The 27814-nt window shown below is 35.5% G+C and overlaps 1 protein-coding gene across 1 annotated transcript in view; it reads left to right on the forward strand.

Moving 5' to 3' along the window:
- Positions 1-27814, forward strand: part of LOC118201240 (neurexin 1-like) — a 567570-nt gene that overhangs the window by 388475 nt on the left and 151281 nt on the right. The window contains exon 5 of the mRNA XM_085822212.1: positions 10521-10852. Within this exon, the coding sequence (XP_085678338.1) occupies positions 10521-10852 (332 nt within the window). The remainder of the gene's footprint in view (positions 1-10520; positions 10853-27814) is intronic.

Below are 27814 nucleotides of genomic sequence, written 5' to 3' on the forward strand. Positions count from 1 at the left end.
GTGTACGGCCCATCCCAAGGTGACTTTAATTTCGGACAAAGTCCTTTCCGTCGAGTCGGATTCCACAACCACACCTTGTCTCCTTCGTGGAATTGATGTTCAGTAGCTCTTGTGTCGTATCGGGTCTTCATCTTCTCCGTCGCCAAGTTGACTCGCTCTCGTGCAAAATTGTGCATCACTTCAAACCGGGCCTGGAGATCTTGAATATATTCCTCAGACGATGAAGGAGCATCCGGAGGGCGGCCAAACAATAGATCACAAGGCAGACGAAGGTCACGACCGAAGAGCATCTGTGATGGAGAATAGCCGGTAGTCTCGTGGACAGTACTGCGGTAAGCCAGTAAAAACAGCGATAATTTCTTGTCCCAGTCTGCTGGTTTCTGGAAACCACTAATGAGAGGTTATTAAGGATGGTTCGATTGAACCTCTCTACCATGCCGTCCGACTGGGGATGTAATGGCGTCGTTTGGGTCTTGTCAATGCCGAGTAGTTTGCATAGTTCTTTGATTACTACCGAGGTAAAATTCCTTCCCTGATCGGAATGTAACTGAAGAGGCACTCCGAACCTGGAAATCCAGTGCTGTATCATCACCTCAGCTACTGTAACAGCCTCTTGATCAGGAATAGGATACGCTTCAGGCCACTTGGTGAAGTAATCAATGACAACGAGTATGTATTTGTTGCCACCAGTAGTTCGTGGCAGAGGTCCCAAGATGTCAAAGGCGATACGTTCAAATGGCCCTCCTACGTTGTAACGTTGCAGCTTGCCTCGGCTGCGTTTCCTCGGTCCTTTCCGACCTGCACAGGCATCGCAAGATCGGCACCACTTTTGCACGTCATCCTTTGCATTATTCCAGTAAAAGCGCTCACGAACTCTCTGCAAGGTCTTCATTATTCCAAAGTGACCTCCAGTAGGGGTGCTATGTAACTCTTTAAGGACATCAGGAATGCGGGATCTTGGAAGTATAAGTTGCCATCGGAACGTCTTCCCATCATCCGATTCGAATTTCCGGTATAAGACGCCGTTTCGAATGTGAAGTGAATCCCAGAGTGCCCAATAGTGTTTGGTTGTAGGACTACAGATAGAAATGTCCTGCCAGGTAGGTTTTCTGTTTGATGACTCCATTAAATCAATTATGGCTTTAATGTCGCGGTCTTCCAGCTGGTCTTTCCTGACTTCATCATCACTCCACGGTTCTCGATCAGCCGATGTTGATGTTGTAATTTGTCTTGCGACCGGAGTCAGCAGCTCGTATTTCGCTTCCACCCTGGAACAATATCGACAGCTTTCTTGGCAAGGTCTTCTAGACAGGGTGTCGGCGTTTCCGTGTGATGATCCCTTACGATGACGGATAGTGATGTCATATTCTTGTAGTCTCTGTATCCACCTGGCTATTTGACCCTCAGGATTCTTGAAATTTAAAAGCCAGGCCAATGAGGCATGCTCCATGCGGAGGAGGAATTTTCTCCCGTATAGATAATGATGGAAATGTTCTACAGCTTTGACTATGGCGAGCAACTCTTTCCTTGTGACACAGTAATTCCTCTCCGGTTTAGACAGGCACTTGCTCCAGTAAGCTACTACACGTTCTTGGCCGTCTATTTCTTGGGACAAAATAGCACCGACACTTTCATTGCTCGCGTCGGTGTCGACAATAAATGGTCTGTCGAGCTGAGGATACATCAGGATTGGAGCAGATGTTAAAGCTTCCTTTAAGTTGTTAAATGCATCCTCGCATTCTTTTGTCCACAAGAACTTTTGGTTGCTCTCTGTCAGCTTGTGAAGGGGTCTTGCGATGGAAGAAAAGTCCTTCACGAATCTCCTATAGTAGGTGCAAAGCCCTAGGAAGCTTCTCAGCTGATGGACATTTTCGGGACGTTTCCAGGATTTAACCGCTGATACCTTTTCAGGATCCGTGCGCACACCTTCTGCAGAGATGACATGTCTCAGGTAAGTCACTTCCTTTCGGAACAATTTGCATTTAGCAGGACTCAGCTTCAGATTGGCCTCTTTCAGTTTCTGAAGCACCTTTCTAAGATTTTCTAGATGCTCTTCAAAACTCTTTCCGACGATGATGATATCGTCCAGGTATATCAGACAGGCTTCGTAAGAAAGGCCTTTCAAAACAGTCTCCATAAGACGTTCGAATGTTGCCGGCGCATTACACAGTCCAAACGGCATCACTTAGAACTGCCAAAGTCCTTGTCCCGTAGTAAATGCCGTCTTTTCTCGGTCATCAGGATGGATTTCTACCTGCCAATACCCACTCTTTAAATCAAGGGTTGAGAACCACTTGCTTCCAGAAAGAGTGTGTAGAATGTCATCAATTCTAGGAAGAGGGTAACTGTCTTTCTTCGTAACCTCATTTAACCGGCGATAGTCAACGCAAAATCTTGTTGAGCCGTCTTTCTTTCTGACGAGAACGATGGGAGATGCCCATGGACTCGCTGAAGGCTCGATGACATCGCCTTCTTCCATATCTTTTAACAGTGTTCGCACCTCTTCCTGTTTAGCAAACGGTAGACGTCTTGGATATTGATTGATCGGGGGATGATCGCCAGTATCTATTCTATGTTGTGTCAAACTAGTTCGACCCACGTCAGAAGACGAGCGGGAGAAAACAACTTGAAGATCTTTAATGACGCGATCGGCAGCATTTTTCTCTTTATCGTTTAATTGTGCATTCTGCAATAACTCCGATGTAATGCTCTCTGAGGACACGGATTCTGGGATGTTACTCTTTTTTTCAACGCTGGTTACTGGAGTACATGTTGCAACCACTTCACCTTTCTTAATAACTCTCGACTTTTCAGTTACATTGGCGACTCTCACCGGGATAACCGTTCTGGATAGGTCGACGAGTGTTGAGGCTACTAATACTCCTTTTGGGATATTACAATTATTGGGATATTCTATGATGCCGTAGCGGAAATTTCTGTTTTCGGCTATGGATCCAGGAAGTAAAATTTCTGTTCTTGCCGGTATTGTGATATTGTCTTGTGCTATGATTTTATGGACAGATTTAACTTCATCATTGACTCCAAATAACTCTATGTCCTCAGATGTAGAATGCAATTCGTTATTTTTAAAGTCCAAGGAAAAATTGTATTTCCCTAGAAAGTCCAATCCGAGTATGCAAGAATCAGTGATCTCTGCTACATATGCCGTGTGATGGTAAGCGGCACTTTCAAACGTGATGTTAGCATTTACTTTTCCATCGATGTTGATCTTCTCACCGGACACAGTCTGTAGGGTAACGCAGGGCGGCGTCCAGATAAGTTTGCTTCCCAGTTGTTGAGCCAAATCTTTTCGGATGATGGTAACGTTGGCTCCTGTATCTATCGTCATATTGCGGGGAACTGTCCTATTATGAAAAGTCCATTACTGCCGCCTCTCTCTGCAGAAATCTGAAGCACTTTAAACTGGGGCTTTTCATGATCTGGCAACCTCCGCCCCGCGAGATGGCCACTAATTAGTTTCCCTGCTGTTTGTTAGGAGCGGTCTTAGCATCCGTGCCCTGGGGTGTTCTGCAGTTTCGTCGGATGTGTCCTTCAGCACCGCAGTTCCAGCACTTAACGGTCGGTTTCTTGTCACCAATATTCCGTCTCAAGGCGTTCAGTTGTCTAGTTACTTCGTCTAGACGAGCAGTGACTTGATCCCCTGGCTCCTGGACTTGAGCAGCTCTGACTGGATGGCGGTCTCGACGGGTGGCTTGCTGGGCTGCCTCAAATTTCATGGCGTACACTAGAGCACTTTTTAAATCTTTTACATCCGCCATTCGTAGAGCTTTCTGTATTTCGGTATCTCGGATGCCGTCGATAAAGTATTGCAAGGACAGGATTTCCTTTGTTTCTGTCGGGCATTCCGAAAAGGCGAGATGGGACAGCCTTTCAACATCCGCGGCGAGCTCCTGAAGTGTTTCGGTAGGCTTCTGTTGACGAGATTTTAATTGGAGCCTGCTGTAGTCTTTTAAACACTTCTCCCCAAAGCGCAACTCCAAGGCGCCGGACAGAGCTTCGAAACCTAACCTTTTGTTTTCGGGAAGAGTCTGAAGGATATCCGCTGCGTCGGCTCTTAGAGAAGCGGCGAGATGACAGGCCTTAGCTTGGGAATCCCATCCATTCGCATCCGCCACGATAGAAACTTGTGTCTTATACACCTGCCAGGAGGTCTTCCCATCATATGTGGATAGCTTCAGAGGTGGACGAGCAGGCATTGGTAAGAATTTAAAATCATCACTCCTGCTCCCTGCCGACGCTACGAATTTCTTTAAAGTATCCATTTCTTTGGCAACTGCAGAAACTCTCTCATCAATTTGTTGTTTTATTTGGTGTTGGACGGCACAAACTCTTCCTTCAATTCGTTCCTACACAGCAGAAACTCTCCCTTCTATATGTTCTTTTACAGAAGAAACTCTTTCTTCTATTTCTTCTTTCACCGAAGAAACTCTTTCTTCAATATGTCCAACTTTATTTTCAACTGCGTCAATTCTGCCTTCCATAGCTTCAAATTTATTTTCTATTATGCAAGTAATTTCTCTTTTCATTTCTTCTTGACCAGCTTGAACGGCTTTCATTTCGTCCTTAACGGATTCCTGGCCCAATTTCATTTCTTCCTTAACGGATTCCTGGCCCAATTTCATTTCTTCCTTAACAGATTCCTGGCCCAATTTCATTTCTTCCTTAACGGATTCCTGGCCCAATTTCATTTCTGCTTTAACGGATCTAATCTCTGCTTTAACAGAGTCTTTCATCTCTTCTTTAAATGATGCTTGGCCAGCTTCCATCTTTTCTTGGAATGCAGCAAAAGCACTAATGAGCTGTCTCAATTGTTCTTCCATCGCTCTTGTTATTGGCATTCAAATCCCACTCCTGACACCAAAAATTGTTGCGTGCGTACGGGTTCGTTATGAAATGAATGCACAAGTCCGATGAAAAAAATGAACAAAAATTTATTATTATCAGAACAAAAATGCTTAACTTTTCTCAAATTATCATGCAGTATTACAATATCTCACAGTAGTTAACTTTTAACTACTCAAATATCCAACAGAACGTAATTCAAAACAGCTAAAGAACGCTAATCCGCGAATTCGCTACAATCAACAAGAGCAGTTTTCTAAACAACAACAAACTAAGCAAGCAACTACTACAAACTGAGATGTTTTCCTCCTTTTATAAGATTTTAAAATCACGCGCTAGAATTTTCCAGTACTTTCTCGAAATCAAAAAGAGATATTTATTTATTTAATGCACGCGCTCTTGTATTTTCAATTTTCCGGCTTAGCTTTCTTTTAATATTCGTCACGCGCTGCACTGCGCGAGAAATAAAACCATTTAATTTATAATTGAACTAACATTAGCTTTTTAAATACCAAATTCGTAACAGTATTTAAAATATTGTTTAAAATGTAAAAGTGCTAAAATTAGTGAACTCACTGAGTCATCATCATCTGATTTGGAGATGCACAAAATATTAGAATTGATCACAGTGTAAAGTGAAGGAATTTCGTATTTGAAGATTGGTTGTAAAATATGTTTTCGATAATAATCGGAGTTGATCTTAGCATTCTTCTCCATGCTTATTAATTTTAATTTAACGTGTGGCTCCATGCTTATTAACTTTAATTTGTTATAACCAGCAACAATCATAAATCCCTTTGAAAAGCATTCTTTAGATTCTTTGAACCATGTTTTAAAATTTTGTTATCTTTTTTGATGATAATAAATGGATCTCTTATTGCAGTCATTTAAATACACCAAAGATTTGTTGAACGTCACAGCATTTTCGTGACATTAGCAGCTCGTTCTGCATTCGGGATGGGAAGTGTCGTGAAGAAATGCGATGCACATTAGCATACTTATCTCTACATATAATAAAAGAAAGAGTCTGTCTGTCTGTGTGTGTGTCTTTCGTTCGCGCTGCGCGTAAGCTAATAGACCCACGGCTACGAAATTTGGTACATGGATGCATCTAGACACGAGCCAGTGCACCTTGAAGCGATTTTTTCGAAATTCGAATTAAAAATTTTTTTAATTTTATGTTTTGTGACGAAATCGCGTCATTTTGAGACATAATGGGCTATAGGAAAGCGAGATTTTACTCTACACACTCCATTTTCACATCGTCATGAAACGTAGGCTTTTAGCTATTTTACGAACTTAAAATAAATTTCGAGTTTCAATAAATCGATTAAATACGAATTTATTTAACAAAGGTAGCTTAACACCTTTTCGACGGGATTTTTTCTAACAACGTTTATTTTTAGAAATGTACAGTTTATTTTTCTTTGATTTTTGGACACGTTAAACTTTAAACCTTGCGACTGCTTTTACAAAAAGAATTTTGGAAAAATGATAATATTTTGTATTTTTAAAAATTTTTTAAATAAAGCTTCCGACTATATATATATATATAATACATTTTTATTGATCTTTTTTTGATAAAATTGTTCTGTAGAGTAAAATTCTGCGCGGAATTTTATGTTTTTTGAGTTGCTTTCATGTTACTTTTTGCTTATTTCACTGTTTGTAAGATATTGAAAAGTTTTGCATGATTTGTTTTCTTCAACGGAAAGTTGGTTAATTCTTTATTAGGATAATTAATATTTGTATTAAGGGATATGGCTTATTTCATTGTAATTTTTTTCTCTTGAAAATATTAGATAAAATATCATTAATTATACTTTGCTTTTCAGAATTTTTTGTTTTTTGTATTCTTTTATATTATTTATTGCACATTTCACTGTTAAGATATTGAAAAGTTTTGAGTGATTTTTTTAGGAAACAAAGTCCTTAACCTCCTTTATAACATTTGAGTTCTTAAGATTTTGCAAACGGAAGTTGGTTTACTTATTTATTAGAATAATTAATATTTGTATTAAGGGATATTGGTTATTTCACTGTAATTTTGTTATACGTAATAACTTTTTTTATGAAGTTGTTCTGCAGAGTAAAATTCTACGCAGTTTTTAAATTTAACGTTTGGTGTTCCCTTCAGCCATTTTTCTGGTACATTTAAAAGCCAGACAAAGGATAGCAGCGAAGCTGCTAGTGTAATATATATTCTTACGTATTTCATATTTAGTTAAGATATTTAATAGAATTATAATTAAAATTGTTTTATTTCCCGTGCAGTACAGCTCGGGACAAATATTAAGGAAAAGCTACTCCTGAAAATTAAAAATACAAGAGCACTTGCATTTAACATTTAATAAATAAATATCTCTTTTAATTTACATTTAATTCAAATAGATTTAGGTTATTTCGGAGCAGGAGAGATGAAAAATGAGCAACGCCTTTGCCGAGAATCGAACCACGGACCTCTGGAATACGCGCCCCGCGTGCAAACCTCCACACCGCGAAGGCACGCTAGGAATGTGGGAGAAATACCTTATAGTGTAACCGTAGTTCTACTCTTTTTTGCTTTCCAGAAATTGCTAAAATTGTCTCGTGCGGCCGATTTAAAAGTTATAAAAGCCGGAGAGAAACATCTCAGCTTAGATGTTCATTTAGTTGTTGATTGTAGCGAATTCGCGGTGAGATCAGATTAGATTTCTTTCGGTTTAGAATGCGTTCTATTTAACGCTTAAGTAGTTTAAAATATAACTACTCTGTGATATTGTGGTACTGTGTGAGTATATTTGAGGAAAAATTTCAGCATTTGTTTTATTTCTTGTGATGAGAATAAATTTTATTAACTTTTTATCAGAAACGCACGCAATAATATATACGTTGGCTATAGCAGTGTAATATAGAAAATTGCAATGTTCTACGGCTAATCGTTTTTGAGTATGTGAGATACATTTCTACGTAGGTACATGGTACGTGGTGAAAAAAATCCTTTCTGAATCCATATTATAATTCGTTTTGTAAAAAATAACCCTTTATTCTGTCCGTACGCACAGATGTCACACAGAAAACGTCTAAATGGATTCGAAAGGGGTCAAAATATGCATTTTCGTTGAAATATTATACCCGAAATGTTTCCGGTTACAATGCTTCTTTTATTTCGTACAAGGAAGTAAAACAAACTCAACTTTAGAAATAAATTGACAATGGCACACCTTTAATAAAATGCAAAACAAGAGGCTTAATTCTCCTTCATCTCGCTTTTTTAAGAAACAAGTAATAAAATGCTACAACGAGTATATATCCATCTTAAACCACTTTTACAATGAAACTATTCGACCAAATATAAAAGATATTAATGGAAGCTCGTGTGCAGAAAGTAGGACATTACTTCGCACTCGTCGGTTGATTTACCGAAAGAATTTCAAAAGCTTTAACTTCTCTTTCTCCTCTGTTGCCATCGTAAGTGGTGAAGAAACAGAAACAAAACCAAAACGAAGATCCCTTTGTAGTTCTTTCGGTAATCACTTTCTAAAGATTCTGTATTTTTGTTTGCAAACTTCTCGCAAAATAAGGAAGAACAAAAAGCTTCGGTGGAGATTTTAAATTGAAGAGATGTGAACGAATTGTCGGATTCTTTTCCTTTCCTTGACATTGTATATGTTTCGACAACAATAGGTGGTATCCTGTTGTGAAATATCGCTTGTTTTCTGTACATTAACTTTGTGTTAAAGGTTCAGTGACCTTCATTTTTAGGAATGTCTTTTTTTTTTTCTGAAACAAAGAGTGATTTGAAACTTTAAGTATTTTCGATGCACTGAAACTTTATAATGGAGGTTTTTTTTAGCTCCGATGGGCGTCAGCTCAGAAGGTCGATTAATATCGAAACGGTATTTTGCACCGAATCGTCGTAAACGGCTGTATCGCTTTCAGATTGTTGCCACCAAATATTATCGCCGTGTATTATACTAAAAGAAATTAAATAATATAGAATCTGCCTGAATGTAGGCATGTTTCTCTTACTGTGAAAAATGACGCTACCTACATTCATCGAATATTGAATAGCATACTCCTTCACGCGGACATGGTCACCTGGAATCCAGAATTGGGAATTGGTTTTATTGTCTCTTTCATATGTTGTAAAGCTTTAACAAATGTTTTATCAAAAATCTCGACAATTTCAAAGCGAGCAGTGGCAACACGTAAGGAATAAAACACTTTTATTTCCAGCGCACGCGACTGTCTATCGGAAATTTAAAAAATATGAGGTTTTTTTTAAATATTATTTTTAGCCTAATATGGCGTTAATCTGAATGCTTTCGAAACGTGTATGTACCTGTAAAAGGAAAATAAAACACTCGTTTGCTGCATAACATTAAATCTGGAAGCTTCCAGATTTTATATTTTAATTAATTTTGTTAAGTAATTTTGAACAAAAAACATACTTATCCGTTTTAATCGTTAATCGCATTTTATTTTCTGTTTTTTTAATCTCAGCTATACGTATCAATGATAATTTACTCAAAGAATGAAGAAATATATTTGAATATTCAGTTTCGGAAATTGGATTTAATAACACAGTTTAACGAGCATTTTTCTCGAAGCTAAAATGAAGAAACGAATATCGCTAATTCCTCATTAACAGTGCAAGAATGGCAGTCTTTGTCATTAAAAGAGCAGCAAACTGGCAAACACGAAAGTAATTTTTTCCTCGAGAAAATTTTTTCGTTCGTCTGCGTCCAGACCGTACCACATTTTTTTTTAAATGTAGAAATTCCCTAAATTAATACTTCCTTGCCGTTCTTGTTTTGAAAAGGGCGAATAAATTGTTTAACAATCTGTGGAAATTTTGAAACGTTATATCCTGTATATTTTCAAATGATGAAATTTTAAGATCATAAATGTCAAAAAGTGTAAAAAAATCTTGCGATTTTCAAACATTCGTCAAAACTTCAGAAATCTAGTTACAAATTTCGTACAATCTCCGTTGAAAATATTCTTCTCTGTTCTCGATTCTGCTTTCTTCGATGGCGCGAAAATAAAATTCTCCTATGCTTTCATTTGTTCGTTAAATGAAGATGTATGAGAAAAATTGCTTCAACATTAAATTTAGCTCACAGGGAAACACCTCTAATGAACTAAAAGCTTATTACTGTACAGAAAAATAACAGCGCAATAAAAGGATTCAAGTATTATAAATTTACAATAATACGGTAAACATTTCAAAAATGTTAATTTTCAGCTTCAAGAAAATACTTCTGCGGTATGCTTTAAATATCACTAAAAATAAAAGGAAAGTACTGTAGGCTTATGATAAGCAGTATAGTTCGATCATCTCAAACGCAACATTGGCTGGCATTCTGCCAAAACACATAGACTCGTCCAAAAGATGCGTTATTACTTACTGAGACGTGAAAGGTTGCGTGAACACCTTCGGAGAAAGAGAATTTATATGCTGAAAGGAAAGAAAGTCCCCATCTTTCCACCCTATTTTCAAAATAACTCCGTCCGAATGACGCATGCGTGTTTGCGCTCATGGTCACGGATGAGGCGGTCATAAAACACGAACTATTGTCATAAAACACGAACTTCATGAATTGTTCTTTAAAGATTCAGAATGTAATGCTGTTAGTTTCTCGTATGTTCATGAATGTTTCCTCTCTTTTCAGAACGCCCACCCTCCGAAGCCACCTTCACCGGCGAGGAATATCTTCATTTCGACGTCCGGGGAAGCGGAGGCGAACCACTGGTCAGTTGGAGTGATAAGGTCTCCTTGCAATTCCGGAGTCGGCAGTCGGCCGGCCTCCTTTTCTTTACAGCAGACCTGGGCCCTCACACGATCGGAAGCGAATACTTCCTGCACGTGGCCCTGGAGAAGGGTGGAATTGCCGTCCACACCAAACTGGGCTCAGGACACGTCGAAAAGATTGTTCGTCCCTCGAAAGTTCGATTCGATGACAACCAGTGGCATAAGATAGTTATCCATCGGAAGGTTAGAGAGGTAAGTCAAATGAATCAATACTACAAGGCAAATGAATATGAACCATTTCCATCTTTCTTGGTGCGAGTTTTAAAGAGTTGACATTTGATACCTCATGACTCAAATATTGATGATTTATAAGTCATTTCTACCATCTGATGCTTGGTAATAACGTTTTATTGAATTTTGTTCATGGATATCCTTTTAAATGTTTTGTTTGATTTTACAGAAATAATTGACACTACTTGATTCTCGCGACATCCGCAATAAACTATAAAATTATATTAAACGGCGTTATATCATAATAGTCATATTTCAGTTTAAGCATTTATGTAAAAAATGGCACTTTCACTTTTGACTTCTATTTCCCGAACTTGATGAACAGCTTAATATCGTAGTAGACGTTTCTCAATTTAAACCATGTAAAAACATGTTGGCAGATTTTAATTTACTCAGAAGTGAGGAAGATGTCGTATCGTTTTTCCAAGAAAAAGATATATTACCTCGTAACCGAATATGTGTATATGTCTATGAATTGAGACTATATTTAACCCTCTGAGCGTTATGACCGGGTTTAGGCGGTCAAGACGGCCTATCTCGAAAGCGTTAACGACGCTTCTAGGCGGTCACTGGAAAAGTGTTCGAAAGCGTTACTGACGGTTCTAGGCGGTCAGTGGTGAAGACCTCGAAAGCGTTATGATCGCCTTAAAGCGATCGTGCAGATTTCTCCCGCTCCCCTTATTTTTGGAACCCTGGAGATCTCTGACAACTCTCAGCAGTAGGAGTTTAAGAGGGTTGCTCTTCTTCGTTTTAGACCTCTACGTTTTATCGTCAAGGAAGTGTTTAGACATACGACAGACTGACGCGAACATTCTTCATTAAATAAATAAGCAGCACGTAAAATTTTCCCAATACTATGTTTAAACAGATAACATTTTCATAAATATCCTTTAGATTTCAAACTAAATGCTCAGAAATATGCAAAATGCTTGTGAATTCAATTAAAAAATAGCATTTCAAAATATTTGCATTATTTAAATAAATTTACTTATGATTATGTAGATGCATAAAACCGGCAAGTTAAAAACTTTCAATTAATTCGTGCGAACCGAATAGTACTGCATTCAGTTAACCTGAATTACATGCAATTGCATATAAAGAATAACATTACTTAAGCAATAAGTCAGATAAAAATTAGAAAATCAATAGTCTATTTTAATAAGTTATAATAAGCGTATTCTTGATAGGGGTTTATAAAACGCAAACTAATTTAATAGTAAATACGAGTAATAGCGACTTAATTATTCTTTTTGGAACAATACTCGTCGCTTATACTGGTTTCCTGAAGTTTTGTTCTGATGCATTTTAAATCGTCCAATGCTTTTAATGTACATTGATATGAATGTGATTTTTATTAGAAAAAATTTTAATAAGTTTGATTTCATTGTGTGCTCATGCTTTACGTAATATATATTACTTTGTTCAATGCAATGAAACTACAAGCAGCAACGAAGAGCTGAATTAAAATTTTCATATTTTGTTACATAAATTATTAAAATACTATACAGCGTAACATCTGAGTTTCTGAAATGTAACCCGAAACTTTTCTAGGAGTTACAAATTTGAATTAAAAAAATATCAGTAATTAAATAATAAAAACTAAATACTAATAAGAAAAAAAGCACGAACTTTTTTTTTTTTTTTTTTTTTAATGTTTAGTTTATTTTATTACCGAAATAATAAAAGCTAATCCTATTTTAATTTCTTTATTAAAGTACTACATTCTTTAGTCAGCGAGAACTGATCATAGAGCCTTATGCCCAAGATTCATAGGTCTAAGCAGTAAAAAAAGCTTGTCCTTAAAATCGTCACATATTATCGAAAAGATTTTGCAAGACATCATTATTTTAGACAAAACACGACTTTTTAAATTTAATCTCATGTACTAGAGATCAAGTATTTTACCATAACTTTGTTTTCACATATTCAAATGATCGCCGTGTTTTTAACTTCCATAGCTTAAATTAAAGAAATACACATAGCAACTTCAACCATGAACATTTGACTTGAGAGAAATTTTTTTTGACATGCTACCGGAAGAAATGACTAAATATTGATTGATTTTACATTTATGTTAAATGACAGTGATTAAAAAAGAATAGCTGTAGATGTGTAAAAAATCTGTTCATGTAACCTTCTGTATTTCTAAAGGAAAGCTTAAAATGGTTCACAATAACGGATGGCTTTGATCATTCAGTAACGTCATCGTAAGTACATTCAGTTTTCGTGTTTTTGAAGAACTGCAGCAGTTCAGATTTGTCGCCTAATTACACCCCTGGGGGACTTCTTTACTCACAGAACGGAAAAACAAGTTTTTAAACATACTCATACAAAAGACGTACCTTTTCTCACAACATAAATGGCAGATGTGATAATTTGAACACATGCTTTCAATCAGTTGCTTCCTCCTAACAAAGGTTCCTAGCAAAGTCTTGTACTGTTTTAAATATACTGTGCTCGAGCATTGTGAATGCTTCCATTCATTATTTTTAATTTGAAACAATATTAAGTTGTAATTACTGGTTAAAATGGCTTAAAATAAATTGATATATTATACGAAAGTTTGTAAAAATGAAAACTGGAGTCACTTCCTTTCACATAATTTCTGACTAGCTCTTCCAAAATATTTTAAAGCTGACTTTACAACATGCTAGAAAAGTCTACATTTTGGGAAATTCATTTGCTGTTTTTAGTTAGTAGTTTTAATTGGAGTTGTTATGTATTATTTGGTTTATTAGATTACGGCAAAGCACTCGCGGGCTATCTGCCTTAAGGGAGGGATGCCTTCGTGGAGGACGTTTTAAGGGAAACTTGCACGTATACACGTTACACATGAGGAAAACCACGAAAACACCCATACAGCCAGTCCGTTCGCAGGATTCGAACCTCGAACCGAACTACCAGTGTTCAGCGACGTTACCGCTCGGCCACTGGTGGGCGGGGTTGTTATGTAAGAAGGCATTTAATCGTTGTTGCTGTGTTACAGTGCTTATTTTATTGTATAAGTACTTGTAAGGCAGCAATAACGTAAATATTGCTTTATTTGTTAATATAATGCATAGAGGAACTTAAAAAAAGAACAAAAACAATTTTTCCTTTATAATATGTCCTTAAAGGGTTTACAATGAAAGCATAGATAACTAAGTAGTAACATTAATAACATTATATCAATTAATTTACTAACCGAATATGATAAAAATTTCAAATTCGAAATCCGTCTTTTTACTGAGTACTTTTCTCAGAAAGAAAAATATCTTCAAAAAATCTATGCTGTTAATACATTTTTGGACAACTTCCTGAGAGGAATTCATTGATAATAATAATATATAGAATCCGTTAGGTGGTTAAAGCCATGAAACAGGTAAACTTAACAACGCACTCGGCAGGCTCACAGACATGGCGGGTTCGGTTTTTTAAATACAGGAAAGCTATGAAGACTATCTACCTAAGAGGAGGGATGCCTTCGTAGAGGATATTCTGAAGAAATCTAGCATATTACACATGAGGAAAACCACGAAAACCAACCATGTAGTCAGCTCGTTCGCCTGAGATCGAACTCAAACCAGGCCGAACTACCAGTATTCAGATTCAGAGGTCTTAACTGTTCGGCATATTGATGAGGCCTTGAACACAATCATGAATCTCCAAACTTATTCAGCTGGACGTGCTGTTAATTCCATATATTCTCCTCTCTTAAAGACTGAAATTCGAATCATAGATCTTTCAGTTTACTAATTGGACCTGCTACTACTTGTACCACCAGGGGACGCAAGGCTGAAAAGGGTAAGTCTTTATAAATGTACCAGCACGACAGCATTACATGATTTGTTGGACATCTTAACTTCGAAAATTATATGGAATGTATTTCCAAATGGATATTATGTTCGATTATTTTTTAACTTGTTGATTCTAAACCGATCGTCACCTTTTCAATCCAAAAAAATTTCGTATTATATCTAGATGCTATATAAATCATTTTATCTATATATACTAATTTACGAAATTTAACTTTAAGAAATTTCAAAATAGAAAGTGTTCTTCAACTGCAAAGCAGTTGTATGAATATAATAAGTTTCAGAAACTGTATTTACTATGATTTAAGGCTTTAAAATTTTAATATTTATAACAAAGATTTCAGGAGGAGTCTTGGTATTGAAATAATGGAATACTAATCCTGAATTATTAAAAAGTCCTCCAACGAAGGCATCTCTACTTTCAGGCAGATAGCCCTAGAATGCTTTACATTAGTCAAATAAGCCAAAGCATACTGTTGCTGTAAAAAAAATATTGTATTTTTCTTACATAATTTCGACTGCAAACGTTATATTTGTTACTACGGAAAGATTTTATTTTTGTGTTAAATTCTGAATGCTTGAATTTTTATAATACACAGAAACAGAGATAACAAAAAAGTAAAAAAATATTCATAATTTACTAGGATATATAAACAAAATAATCATTGTTAAATAGATTTTTAATAAGAATATTTTGGAAAAAATAAATGATTAATGTATACTTTACGTCGTACTTCCTAAAAAGCTTGTTTGTTTTAATTGAAAACGATGAAACATTCTTGAATCATCTGACTAAGAAGTGGAATGCTTTCGTGGAAGATTCTGAAAGGAAACTTGGCTCATAATTGTATTTCACACGCAGAGAAATCCTAAAAAGTTCCTATGTAGCTAGGCTGTACGCCATGATTCGAATTCGTATCGAAGGACCAGATTTTGTGGTCTTATCCAGTCGGCCATCAGAAAACTCAGTTTCGTAGAAAACTACAAGAATCGAGTCATTAAATAATTTGCAATTGCATTGCATCGGCTAAATAATTTGCATGTCACATAGATTTAAAAATTTAACATAGCACGCAAAGTCACATTTTCCTAAATACATATGGGCTAGCCAATGGTCGAGCGGTAATATCGTTGAACACTGGTAGTTGGACCCGGAATTAAGTTCTGGGAAACAGGTTGACTGCATGGACGCTTCGATGATTTTCCTTCTGTAGTTCAATACCAGCCAATTTCTCTTGGGAAGTTCTCCACGAAGACATACTTTCATTAGTAAGATAACACTTTCTTACTTTGCCGTAATCAAATAAATTAAACTAAATCTAAAACTGTCATATGTTTTGCTGCCTTTTTTAAAAGAAGTTTCACATTCAACATCCCTTACAGTAATGAAATAATTTTACTTGTTCGCATATGCCATATTGGCATATTTTACCTGTTCAAATATTCAAGAGGATAATTATAACTCTATTTTGGCTGATCATAGAATAGACAGGAACGAATAATAGAATATATGGAAATAGACGATAGAAATGGATCTTTACGTAGATCTGGTGCAGTTGTTATATTGTGTTTTAACTGACTGCTTATAAATATATTTAGATAACATAACTTTAAGAATATCAAATTTATGTATAGAAATATTGCTTTAGATGAACTATAGAATGAATATTACAAAAAGTATTTTTCAGAAAGACAATTTAAGACGCAAATTATTGTGCGATATTCATTTTAAAACAATACTTTCCTCCTTAAAGTTATAAGGTATTTTCTCCCTCCTTTCTGCATGCCTTCGTGGTGTAATGTAGTGCATTCGGCGTATATTAGAGAGGTCCAAGGTTCGAATCCTCGCTAGGGCTTTGCTCATTTTTTACGTGTCTCCTCCACAAACAGTGCCGTCCGAACTAAAAAAAAAGGGGAGGTCCGGGTTCGAATCCCGGCGAGTGCATTGCTCATTTTTCACGTCCGCAGCATCAAAAAAAAACTAATCACTCTACGATTTGCCTTTCTGAAAACAATATCTGGTTTCATATATAATATTTTACAAAAGGTATTTAAAGAAAATTTAATCAGTTATTCTTTAAATTTTGCTTTAAAAAAGTGTATTTAATGTGTTTCTCTTCAAGATATGCTGTTTAGATTACTTCTTATCTTTCCTGTAAAATATTTACAAACAAATAAAGCTCATATATTTGAGATCGTTTGATATTCAAACCATATATTTATTTATTTTGAAACATCTTAAAAATCTGATGCGGACATCACATGACTTGTACACCAAATAAATTAAACACATTTTTTGCTAAACTTCATTTAAACCTATTTCGTTTGAAAAGAAAATGGGCTCTTCCATTTCAAAATGCCCATTTGGAACTGCCGATTGCAATAAGAAGGGAGGTGCACAACTAGGTGTTATAGCAATCGCATACAGAAACTTTCAACATTTTACGGTTTACCGTTTTAGAGTTATGCGATATACATGAATACACACGTCGCGCTAAAACTAGTCATAAGTTTCAAATATAAAATTTCAGCATTTTATGGTGAAGTTATGCGACATACGCACGTGTAAGCGTCAGGATGGAACTAATCAAAATGCAAATTTCCTTTGAAATATGAAAATCGAAATTTTTCGCGATTACAATACTTTACTTATTTGTCATAAATAGCTAACTTCTAATAAATTTATGATGCAATCTAAAGAATTATTCAAATCTAATACTTAAATCTGGAATAAACTTAAAATATTTGAAAACTAAATCTAAACAAAATAATTTTCGAATAATTTGTATTCGAAAAATTAGAACATGAGGGCAAAAATTCTCACAAATTCCCTTTGTATATTAAAAAGTATTTTCTAAGAAAATAACTGTAAAGAATGCAAGATAAATGTTTCACCGTCATCGAAGCAATTCCTTCGAGAAACTGGAAATTTAAAGCATTTTACGTAGTTTCTATTACAAATGCATATTTACTAACTTTCTTATTCGGCACATATCTTGATTAAGGTACGAGCAATATACAGCATATGTGTTTATGTGTTAGTATGCAAACTATAACGTAGCCAAATAGGAGATAAAATAACATTTTAGTAACCAATCCTGTGATGAAGATACCATAGGAAGAAAAACTAATTTCCCTCGCTAAATTAATGGAGGAGAGAATTAGCTTAATTATATCCACATGGTAAGGGGGGGCCCGCTTTTGAAGTAGTTTGAGTCAAAATAGTTGCCTTTTTTGCGACAGACCAGATTGAGTACACATGATTATTTTTCATGCCGTTTCCTGAAAAAGCCGTAACGCTCGGGGGGGGGGGTTAATCGAAAGTATGTTGGGGTGCAATATGAAAAGTTGTAAACGAAAAAAAGAGCATTCGATACACCAACTGGTTTAGTGGTTCCATAATACCATTCCAAATAGCGCCGCGTTTCCTCTAATGTTGATCCGAGGAACTAACTCTGCGTAAGTGGCGCGATTAACAGCTCAACATGTGTCAAACTATCACGATTGTCTGGAACAATTTTATGGGAAAGATTTGTTCGCTAGATTTACTTCGGCAACCTAAAGGACGAATAGATGAGCCTGGATAAAATCAAAATCGAGAGTTTGATCGTTGGGCGAAAAAACAACACTGGCAGGGTACTTCCATAATAGAAGATATTCGGCGAGTTATGCCGTGAAAGTGGCGAGTCCTGTCTTGTTCAGATTCCAAATGGCGAAGCAAACACAATGATATCAATTATTGTAGACCGCGTAATGGAAGGATCGACAATATATTTAGATTGTTGGGAAACCTATAAAACAGATGAGCATGAAAAGGCCGGTTACAGCCATTTAACTGTGAATCACACATTTAATTTTGCTGATCCAACAACGGGTGTTCGCATCCAAAAATGTCGAAAGATTTTTAGGCTCTGTTGGATGGAGAAACAAAAAGCAAAGGGGTACGGCTCGAAAGTCGTATCTTTCCCGGACTTCATGCGGCGAAGATCCTTTGCGAAAGATTATTAGCCTTTTGATGCTATATAAAAGCAATCACGGAGGTATGACTATATGCTAGTAATTTTAATTTAGATGTGATCTTGGCGCGGTTTAACAGGGGCCACGAAAAAGAAATAATACCGAATTATTTATATAGTTTTTCGTTTTCTTTGGTTTATTCTGAAAGTTTACTTATTTAACACTTTTAACGGAGCTTTTATTATCGTCCATACTTTAACAAATAATACCACCAAAGTATCGCTTTGAGAAAGTCATTTCTTTGACAATTATACGTTATTAGTAACATTTATGACTAGAGGTGGCCAAAACCGCAATTATCTTGGTTTGGGTCAGAACGGCTAGCTCATTGAAGTGAATCAGTTCTTTTTTATGACTCACTGCTCACTAATAATAACCTTGATGAAAAAAATATCTGGAATGAGGAGTGAATAAGAAATAAAGAGCGGAAAGAATGGAACGAGCAGTGAGATCGAGACCAGTTAGCTAGGTTAGAGCGAGGAACGAAAGGATTCGAACAGAAGTGGAATAGGAAGAATTGCCTCAATCAAACACTAACTGCCTTCAACCTCTTTTCTCTCAACTATTGGAAAGTGATAAAAATTAAACTCATTTTTAACGTGGTAGGACAAACATTCTTTCTTCCTTAAAATGGAAATCGAACTGTCCTGGCATACTTCCAACGAAAGCTTCCTCAGTAAAGCGCAACGGTTCGTGGATGAATTGCAGATACCGAGCATGCTTCAAATATGAGCTCTCCTGGAACTGTAAGAAAGCTACAACTCCGTTTTGTGGAATCGCAGAAAATTCTTTCAATAAAGTGAATCGGTTATTTGAATCATTTAGGGAACGGAACGTCAAGCTCTATTGTGACTGCAGTCCTCCTCAGTAGAATTTTCGATAATAAATAGGCCTAAATAATGACTGACCACTCATTCTTTTGATAAGTTAATGAACCATGTACAACTCTTCGAGCAATGATATTCATTTCTATGATGAGTCTATATTCAGTATCTGCGATGTTTGCAGATTTTCAGGTCTGCCTTTGTCACCCACGGCATTATTAGGATAGGCTTCCTCATAGATACGACAACAAGAACAACAACAATGAACCATGTATTAATGAGACAGAGGAAAGTACTATGACTGGACGGTTGGGCAGCTACCTTGTGCGAGAATATAATGGAGTTTAGGTAAAACAGTCCTTACCGTAATACCAAAAAAGAGAGAGACACTCTTTCCAAATGTCGGAGATCTACCGACTTGAACCATTCAGTCATCTTGCCACATCCAAATATTTCTTCCCAGTTTCTTTAAGAACAACATCTGTACTCTTCAAAGATTCTTCGAAATGATATTTTGTTATTATGGAAAATTCTTTCTATACGATAAAACCCAAAATAAAACTCTGAATTACAGCAAATAGCTGGAAAAGTATTTTATGTTACTTATTCTCAATCGTATGACGTAGTCAGCCCTAGCTCATGAAATTCTTAGTAGCAAGAAGCGCAAGACTATGCCTGTCGTTGGCAACAGCCTTGAGCCCCTAAGTGGTGACAGTGCGATATGGCTCAGTTCCTCCCCCAATTTTGATGGGGGTGCGAGGTTTTCCCATCTTTCTTTCCCTTCCACCAAACCACACGAGAGGACTTTCGGCTCGCCGCATATTTAGAGTGCCGCTGTGCCGCACCGACCCTATACATTTACACACATCCATGCCTTCTCGGAGATTCGAACTCGGGCACATCGACACGGCAGTCAGCGACGCTAACCACTCTACCGGTTGGGCGGCAAAGTCTTTTATGAAAGCATTTAATAGTTACGCGTCCGTAAGACATCATGCCGTTGTCTGAATTTCAGAACCATGCTGATAAAATTGGTTTCGATGGTGACAACTAGGTTTGCTATTTGTGCATTCAATGAAAAGAGAAATCGAATTGATTGGATATTTCAAAAAATATTATTATTTTTCAGCGTAATTAAAACATTGAACCTCAGCGTAATTTAATACACTGATTAATCAAATTATGTAATGAAATTTAATAATTATTCAGTTACAAATTGTAAAGAAATGATGGAAAATAATGTAATGAAACATCTGTTAAAAAGGTTCTCTGATTATTAGAAAATTCTATTTGTAATCATACAAACAAAATAGTTTTCCTTCAACAATTTTTTCCAGAGAATCTAGCTAACTGGCGAGATAAGGTATTTCTAAATAATACGAACAAATAAGTTAACTGACAATTGATATTTAGGGGACATTTTATTTCGAATTTTCTCATTCATCAAAAGGAAAAATAGCCAGTTGTCGAAGTTACGTATTGTTAAGTGCTATAGAAAGCAATAAATGCACTGACGATTGGCATTTAGACCATATTTTACTATGAATCTTCCCATTCATCTAAAGAGAAGCTAGCCAACTGTAGAAGTAGCATATCGTTGGGTACTAGGAAGAAATAAAATGACTGATAATTGGCATTTAGGTCGTCTTTTGCTAGGAATCTGCTTATTCGTTAAAATGGAAGATATCCAACTAAGATGAAAAACGTATTCTTCGATACTAGGAACCAGCAAATTGAGTGATCATTATCATTTAGGGGATCTTTTACCAAGAATCCACATGGATTAGAAGAGTAACATTTTGCTAGAAACTAATAAACGGCTGGTAATTGGCATTTAGAGGATCTTGCCAATTGACAGAATAACATATTGCTAGGTACTATAACTGGTAATTGGTTTTAGGGAATCTTTTGTTAAGGCTGTATCTCTTCGTTAAAAGTTTTGTAGTTTAACCCTTTCGACCAAGTACCGAATCTGCCCTATTTGAATTCGTACTTCAGACGTTCGATTTAAGTTAGTGTATAACCCTCTTAACATGCGGTGAACCAGATTCTGGAAATAAATAGTTCTACAAGTCAAAACTGTGGTCGCGTGCGTACGTATTCGTAATAGATTGAATGCACAAGTTCGATAAAAAAAATTAATAAAAGTTACTCTTATCACAAGAAATATATCAAAGCTGGAATTTTCCTCAGGGATATTCGTACAATATCACACAATATAATCAGTAGCTATACTTTAAACTACTAAAAACGTTAAATAGAACGCAAAGCACAGAGAAAGCTAATCCGATTAATGTAAACAACAACAGTTCACTAAAAACAAGTGAGCCTTTTAAATCGGCCACGCGAGATAGCTCTAGTAATTTCTAGAAAGCAAAAAGAGTAGAATTATGGTTACAGATAACATAGCAGTCAATTACATTTATTCAAATTAAATATCAATTTATAGAGATAAACTTTTATTTTCAATGTTAAATGAACTCGCTTTAGTATTTTTAATTTTCCGGCGTAGATTTCTCTTAAAATTCGTCACGCGCTGCATTGCACTGGGAAACAAAACACTTTTAATTATCATTCTACTAAATATACCTAGCTAAATACGAAATTTGTAACACTATTTTTACACACATAAATACTCAATAATAAAGCTTATTTTATGAATTAAAAGTAAGATCTAAATAGATTTTAAACGGTGAAAACGCCCTCAAAATTTTATTTTGGAAAAAAAATCAGAATTTATTAATTTTATTCCGAATCGTTAATTAACCTTTACTTTACAGCAGCATTAAATATCGTCTGAACCCGAGCTTGAAAGGAATTTTGCATCTAAACTTCTCCATATGCACCCAAATTTGCGATATGCTTATACAAGAATTTTCCTTCCTTAACTAAAATTAAGCGCGATTCCTCGAGCTTAATTCTTGGCATTCATTTAGAAAAGTCATTAAGAGCCAGTGTTACAGGCTGCTTGTCTTTTCTTAATTGTTTTCGTTTAACTTCAACACTACTGGCAATTTTATTTTTAACAACATTAAATGGCAAACGATTGCGAAATTTCCCTTTTAATGACTGCAAATTTCCTTTCTCGAAAAAGTGAATGACCTAAAAATAAATAAAAATAGAAATAAAAGTGCTCTGATTCTGTTTTTCAAGGAAATAAGAAAACAAAATTATAAAAAGGCAGGATCAGAGAATATAAATGAAGATGCAAAATCCTTTCGAATGAGATAATGTGCAAGATATTTCATATTTTCTTCATGCGTTGTGAGTAAATGTTTCGTTTTTCCCCCCTTTGTAAAAAAACCCGTTTTGTTGAAATTGAAATGGTATTATACTCCTAAGAGAACAAATCATTTTTATCTATTGTGTGATGTTTCCGAATTCTGAACGCTGTCAACAAATGTGAATTTGTAATGATGTAGGGGATATACATTATGAAAATAGCATACTGGGAAATATTTAACCAAAAGAAAAGATTTCGCATAAATGGGGTTTTTTTCTCATAACTTGCTTCTCTCATAATGCGAAAAAGAAAAAAAAATATTTTAAAACTTCTTTTAATATTGCATAAATATTGAAATAAATAATTTTATGAATATAAAAAATCACTTTTTGAACAAGCATCTATCTAAAGGTGACTGCTTAACTCATTAAAGTTGAGGGTCCATTTTATATCCATTCCAAGTAAATCCAAATGATAAATAACTTTCATTACATTTTGTAGAAACAATCTTTCTTTTCTTTTCAGTATTCTTACTGTTAGTAGATTGTCCTGGATCCATCACCTGTGAATCGTCACTTTTCCACTTCGTCATTCCTAGCCATTTTTCCATTTTCTAGGTTTGTTTTAGTATTTTTTCACAAATATTTAAAAGCACAATATATTGCGAGTTCATCAGAAACAGACGACGATATTCTCAAATCGCGTAGAAAAGTAAGGAATGCAAAGCAACAAGAAGACAAAATACCTGCTGTTAGAGACAGCAAACCGACGTAGAAAATGAGTCTTACTGCAAATAGAAGAATATGAGCCCTTAAATGGCGACATAAAGTGCTGACAGGCTAATAAATCGATCCACTCTAAGATTAATGAGCTACTATTATCTTTTTTAAAGGAATTTATTTTTATTTCCTATTAAATACAGCATCCATCACTCCGTTTAAAAACATCATTTGCGGCAAATTTTGTTATGGCTACGGCTAAAAGAATATTTGTGAAACGTTCAACATAGAAGAAACACGAAAACTACCTTGCAGACAGATTGTTCGCCTCTTACTAAAGTCTATAAGCGGCTATTTGACCTTGAACAAAGCTCAGATCGCATAAATTTACGAGTGTTAAAGAAAAACTCAACCAGGATGTTGGAGTTTTAATTTTTGAATTTAATGATTAAAAATACTTTGCTTCTTTGCGTACCACAAGTGGTACGGTTGACAACCCCTAGTCTAGAGAATATGAAAGAATTTTTATAACTTCGGGATACTTGTATAATAATCAGAAGAGAATATTTAAGGCTCTATGTTTACGATTAGTATCTTGACAGAATTTCAATGGATTTTTCACTCCAGGTTTCCTTGCAAATGCTTTCAGGTTTTCGTTAAGAATATTAATATATATTCCTCATTCGTATTATCTTGCATAGAAACTAAAGTACCCATCATTGAGGCAGCGAAATATCTTCAAATCGTCCTACTTTTACCTTCGTGCTGAAGGCTAGGCAATAGATGTTTCGGATTCAATTCTCCGTTTGGCTTTTGCCACTCAGCAGTTCGCCCATCCTACCCAACTATATTCAATTTTGACTTGTCTGCAAATATAAACGCTGCTTCAACGTGATAAATCTTTGATTAGTATGGATTTTGCGAACTCTAGTGGTATTTTTCTTGTTCTCTTGTTGGTAATGTATTCTCTTTTTGCTGATCCTGCACTGAGTTCATATATCTTATCCTAACGACTCTCTTAACAGTATCAGGGATAACGTTTATAGTAAATCGTTCGTCTAAATCCACTACAAGGCTTACTACAGTAACGTTTTTGCTTTGATGGATATTTTTGTAGGAGAAATCTCAGACTTCTCCGTCTTAACTTGGAATGGGCTTCAGTTTTCACTGCACTTTCAGCAAGTTTACGCAATTTCCATCAGTTTATAATTCCCGGTAGGACGTTTTTTGGAAATTCGTGTACTTTACATTCTTCAAAATGATCAATATTTGAATTTCCAGCAAAACATGTTCTCCATTTAATCTCTTTACGAGTTCATCTTAATTTGGAACTCTTAATATATAAGACGCGCCTGTAAAGCAAAAACCAAATTAAATGTCCAAACGATAAAATAAAGTGAAAAATAAGTGTATGTTTAGAAAACATCGCTACTCTTTCTAAAGGCACTTTAAACTTATTTTGTTATTTCCATACCAAAACGCCGGAGTCATTTTCATTCACTGCAAAGATACTGTACAAAATATAGCTTCGAAATAGATATTGCTTCGAAATAAATATTCCCACTCCGTGATCCCGGCTCAGTGGGCTCAGTGTTTTTATTCTTCTATGTTGGTAAATTGTGTGGTTTTTTGCTTTGAAAGTGTAATATTTTTGGTGTGAATTAAAGGATTATAAAATGTAAAATCAAATGAATTACTTACTTAGTAGATTGTCTTGTGGGTGCAATAACCTATAGATACATACAAATGCGTAAATAGAAATGTGTGAAATATGAAAAGACATATGAGATCAAAGTAAACTTACCCCAAAGGATGATAATTCAAATATCACAAAATGAATTAATTTTTATTTTTCCTTTAACATCACTATTTCTGAATAAGCATTAAAGATAAAATAAGAAAATATCAGCTAGACAGACGAACGTAGGTCTTAAACAACATCACGCACAGGACATGTAACACGTGTAATGCACATTACTGAAATAACACGTTGAACTAAAATTTAAAGTCAATCTTTTTCCATCTGTACAAATCAAAGTTCTGGTGAAAAAGGAACTATCAAAATTTAACGGCAGTAACTAAGCCTACATGGTGAACAATGTTTTTCCCCCCTTTTTATATTGGGAAAAGAGAAGACACGTGAGCACGAAAACTTCTCAAAAAGATTAAGTGATTGAACAAAAATTATTAACCGCAGCCATATATTACGAACCTAGGCAAATCCTTTTTTTTTGCGTTGAATATTAATTTCAAAATCTTACCAAAAGGAATTCCACGGTGTTAACAGACAGCATTCAACGAAGTAGCAAACGAGAAAAAAATGGCACATCGCATCGGCAGGAAAGGAACAGCCAAGAGGCCGTCCTACACCTCCGAACCCCAGCAGCAGAAGGAGGAGAAACCGGTTGTTGCATTCTTTTTCGCCTTGTCATTCTGTGGTTGCGGTTATCACACCTGACACTTGAATAATGTGGAGGCTTGCCTGCACAGAAAGTGGTTGAATTATATTGTTGTTATTTTCTGTTTACGGTCTGAATGCCATAGTTATAGAATTATCAACAGTTTAAACGCTTAAATGGCGCTAGGCTTAACAAAGTCGTCATTTGAAAGTCTTAGTAGAATAGTGAATTTGCACATCAACTTCGGTGTGCTTTTGCTCAGTGGGACCAAAAGTTGATGTTCAGTTTTGTGCACCAAAAAATTATCATCCTGCCCGCCGCCTGTATTGTTTGTTTTTGCCTACAAACTTTAATTTTAAGTGTAATAATTGTTTTAACTGTTATTGTAGAAGTTAAACAACAAGAGTTAGAGTAATATTTGTAAATTTTACAGGTTTTAGCTGTATTTCGTGTTTTGCGAGTTTCGGTATTTTACACTTTTAAATGAAGACGCTTTGAGGTTTTATGTATCTTTACACTGCCGAGAGGTGAGAACGGAATTAACTGAATCAGAAATATATCTGTACTGAAAATTCGAGGAAGCAGGTTTAAATGAAGTGCAGCAAAAAATGTGCATAATATAACAAGCCGTGCAAGGAAGTCATGTGGCGTCCACATCAGATTTTTATTACTTGAAAAAGAAACAAGTGCATTAAATTCCTTGGGAATACTACACTCCATATAACCATCTTCATTATCATTTTGTAATGTATCTAATTTGAACTTTACTTTAATGAACCCTTGAGGAAAAATTTTAATTTTGGTGTGAGTCCAAATAATGTTAAAGACTATTTTTATTTAATGCCAAAGTGGTAATGTCATGTTGTGTTTGTTTGAAGTGCATTTTTACTAAGAAAGCATTACACAAGATTATAATTTGAGATTTTTCAAATTAACATTTTCCTAAATTGCAATATTAAAGTTTTTGCGATTATGGAAAGACTGTATTCTGAGAAAGCGTTAAGAAAATTAGCTTAATTTCGCCATAATACCCAAAAGAGAAAAACGAAACATTCCACGTGCGTTAAAGATATGGTTTAATTGACAGAAAAGTGCTATTTTTAGCTCTGAAAGTAGAACGAGATCAAATAACTTATTTCCCAGATTTCTAAACTAAGCTTGGAAGACCGTTTGAAATATACCACAGAATTCCTATTTTAAACCTTTCTGGAAATATTCTAAAACCGCAGTAAAGGTGGCTTTTTAAAGTCGGTGCTCTTCAGTTTTCGGTACTTTTATATCAGTTGGTATAAAACTTATTTAGCATAATTGAGTTCTAAATTATGCTCTTAACAATATTCTTCTGATATTTAAGATCTGATCTTTGATAAATCTTACGCAGTTTTAAATATTATGGTGTTTAATACTATTCCAATTCACTTGTAACTTGTCCTAATGTTCAAATGAAACTTAGGTCACAAAGCTATATTTTCGTTGCAAAAATACTTCATAAGGTGTAAATATTCATGTTTTGCTCTTTTTAAATTTAAAGAGACCAAGTGATATGGACACCACATCCTTGTACTGCCTATTATATTATACACAAATTTGCTGCACTTCATTTAAACTTCTTTCTACGAATTTCATTAGAGACATTTCATTCAATTAATTGAGTTCTTATTTCGCGGCAAGGCAAAAATGCATAAAAACTCAGTCTTCATTAAAAATTGTATAATACAGAACCTGAAACACCCAAAACAGTTTTAAAAACAATTTTTACAATTAAAATTATAGTTTTTATGTTAAAACAAGCAATTCAGCCAACGGGCAGGTAGACAAAATTTTCTTGGCACAAAACTGGAAGTTAATTTTTTGGTCACACAGGGTAAAAAGTGCACCAACTGAATTCACTGTTATACTAAGAGTTTCAAATGTAAACAAATGGCGGAGTCGTTGGGCTCAGCGGCA

Source organism: Stegodyphus dumicola, chromosome 1 (assembly GCF_044657685.1).
Source record: "Stegodyphus dumicola isolate Sdum_Otavi_A_Nest chromosome 1, ASM4465768v1".
Lineage (NCBI taxonomy): Eukaryota > Metazoa > Arthropoda > Arachnida > Araneae > Eresidae > Stegodyphus > Stegodyphus dumicola.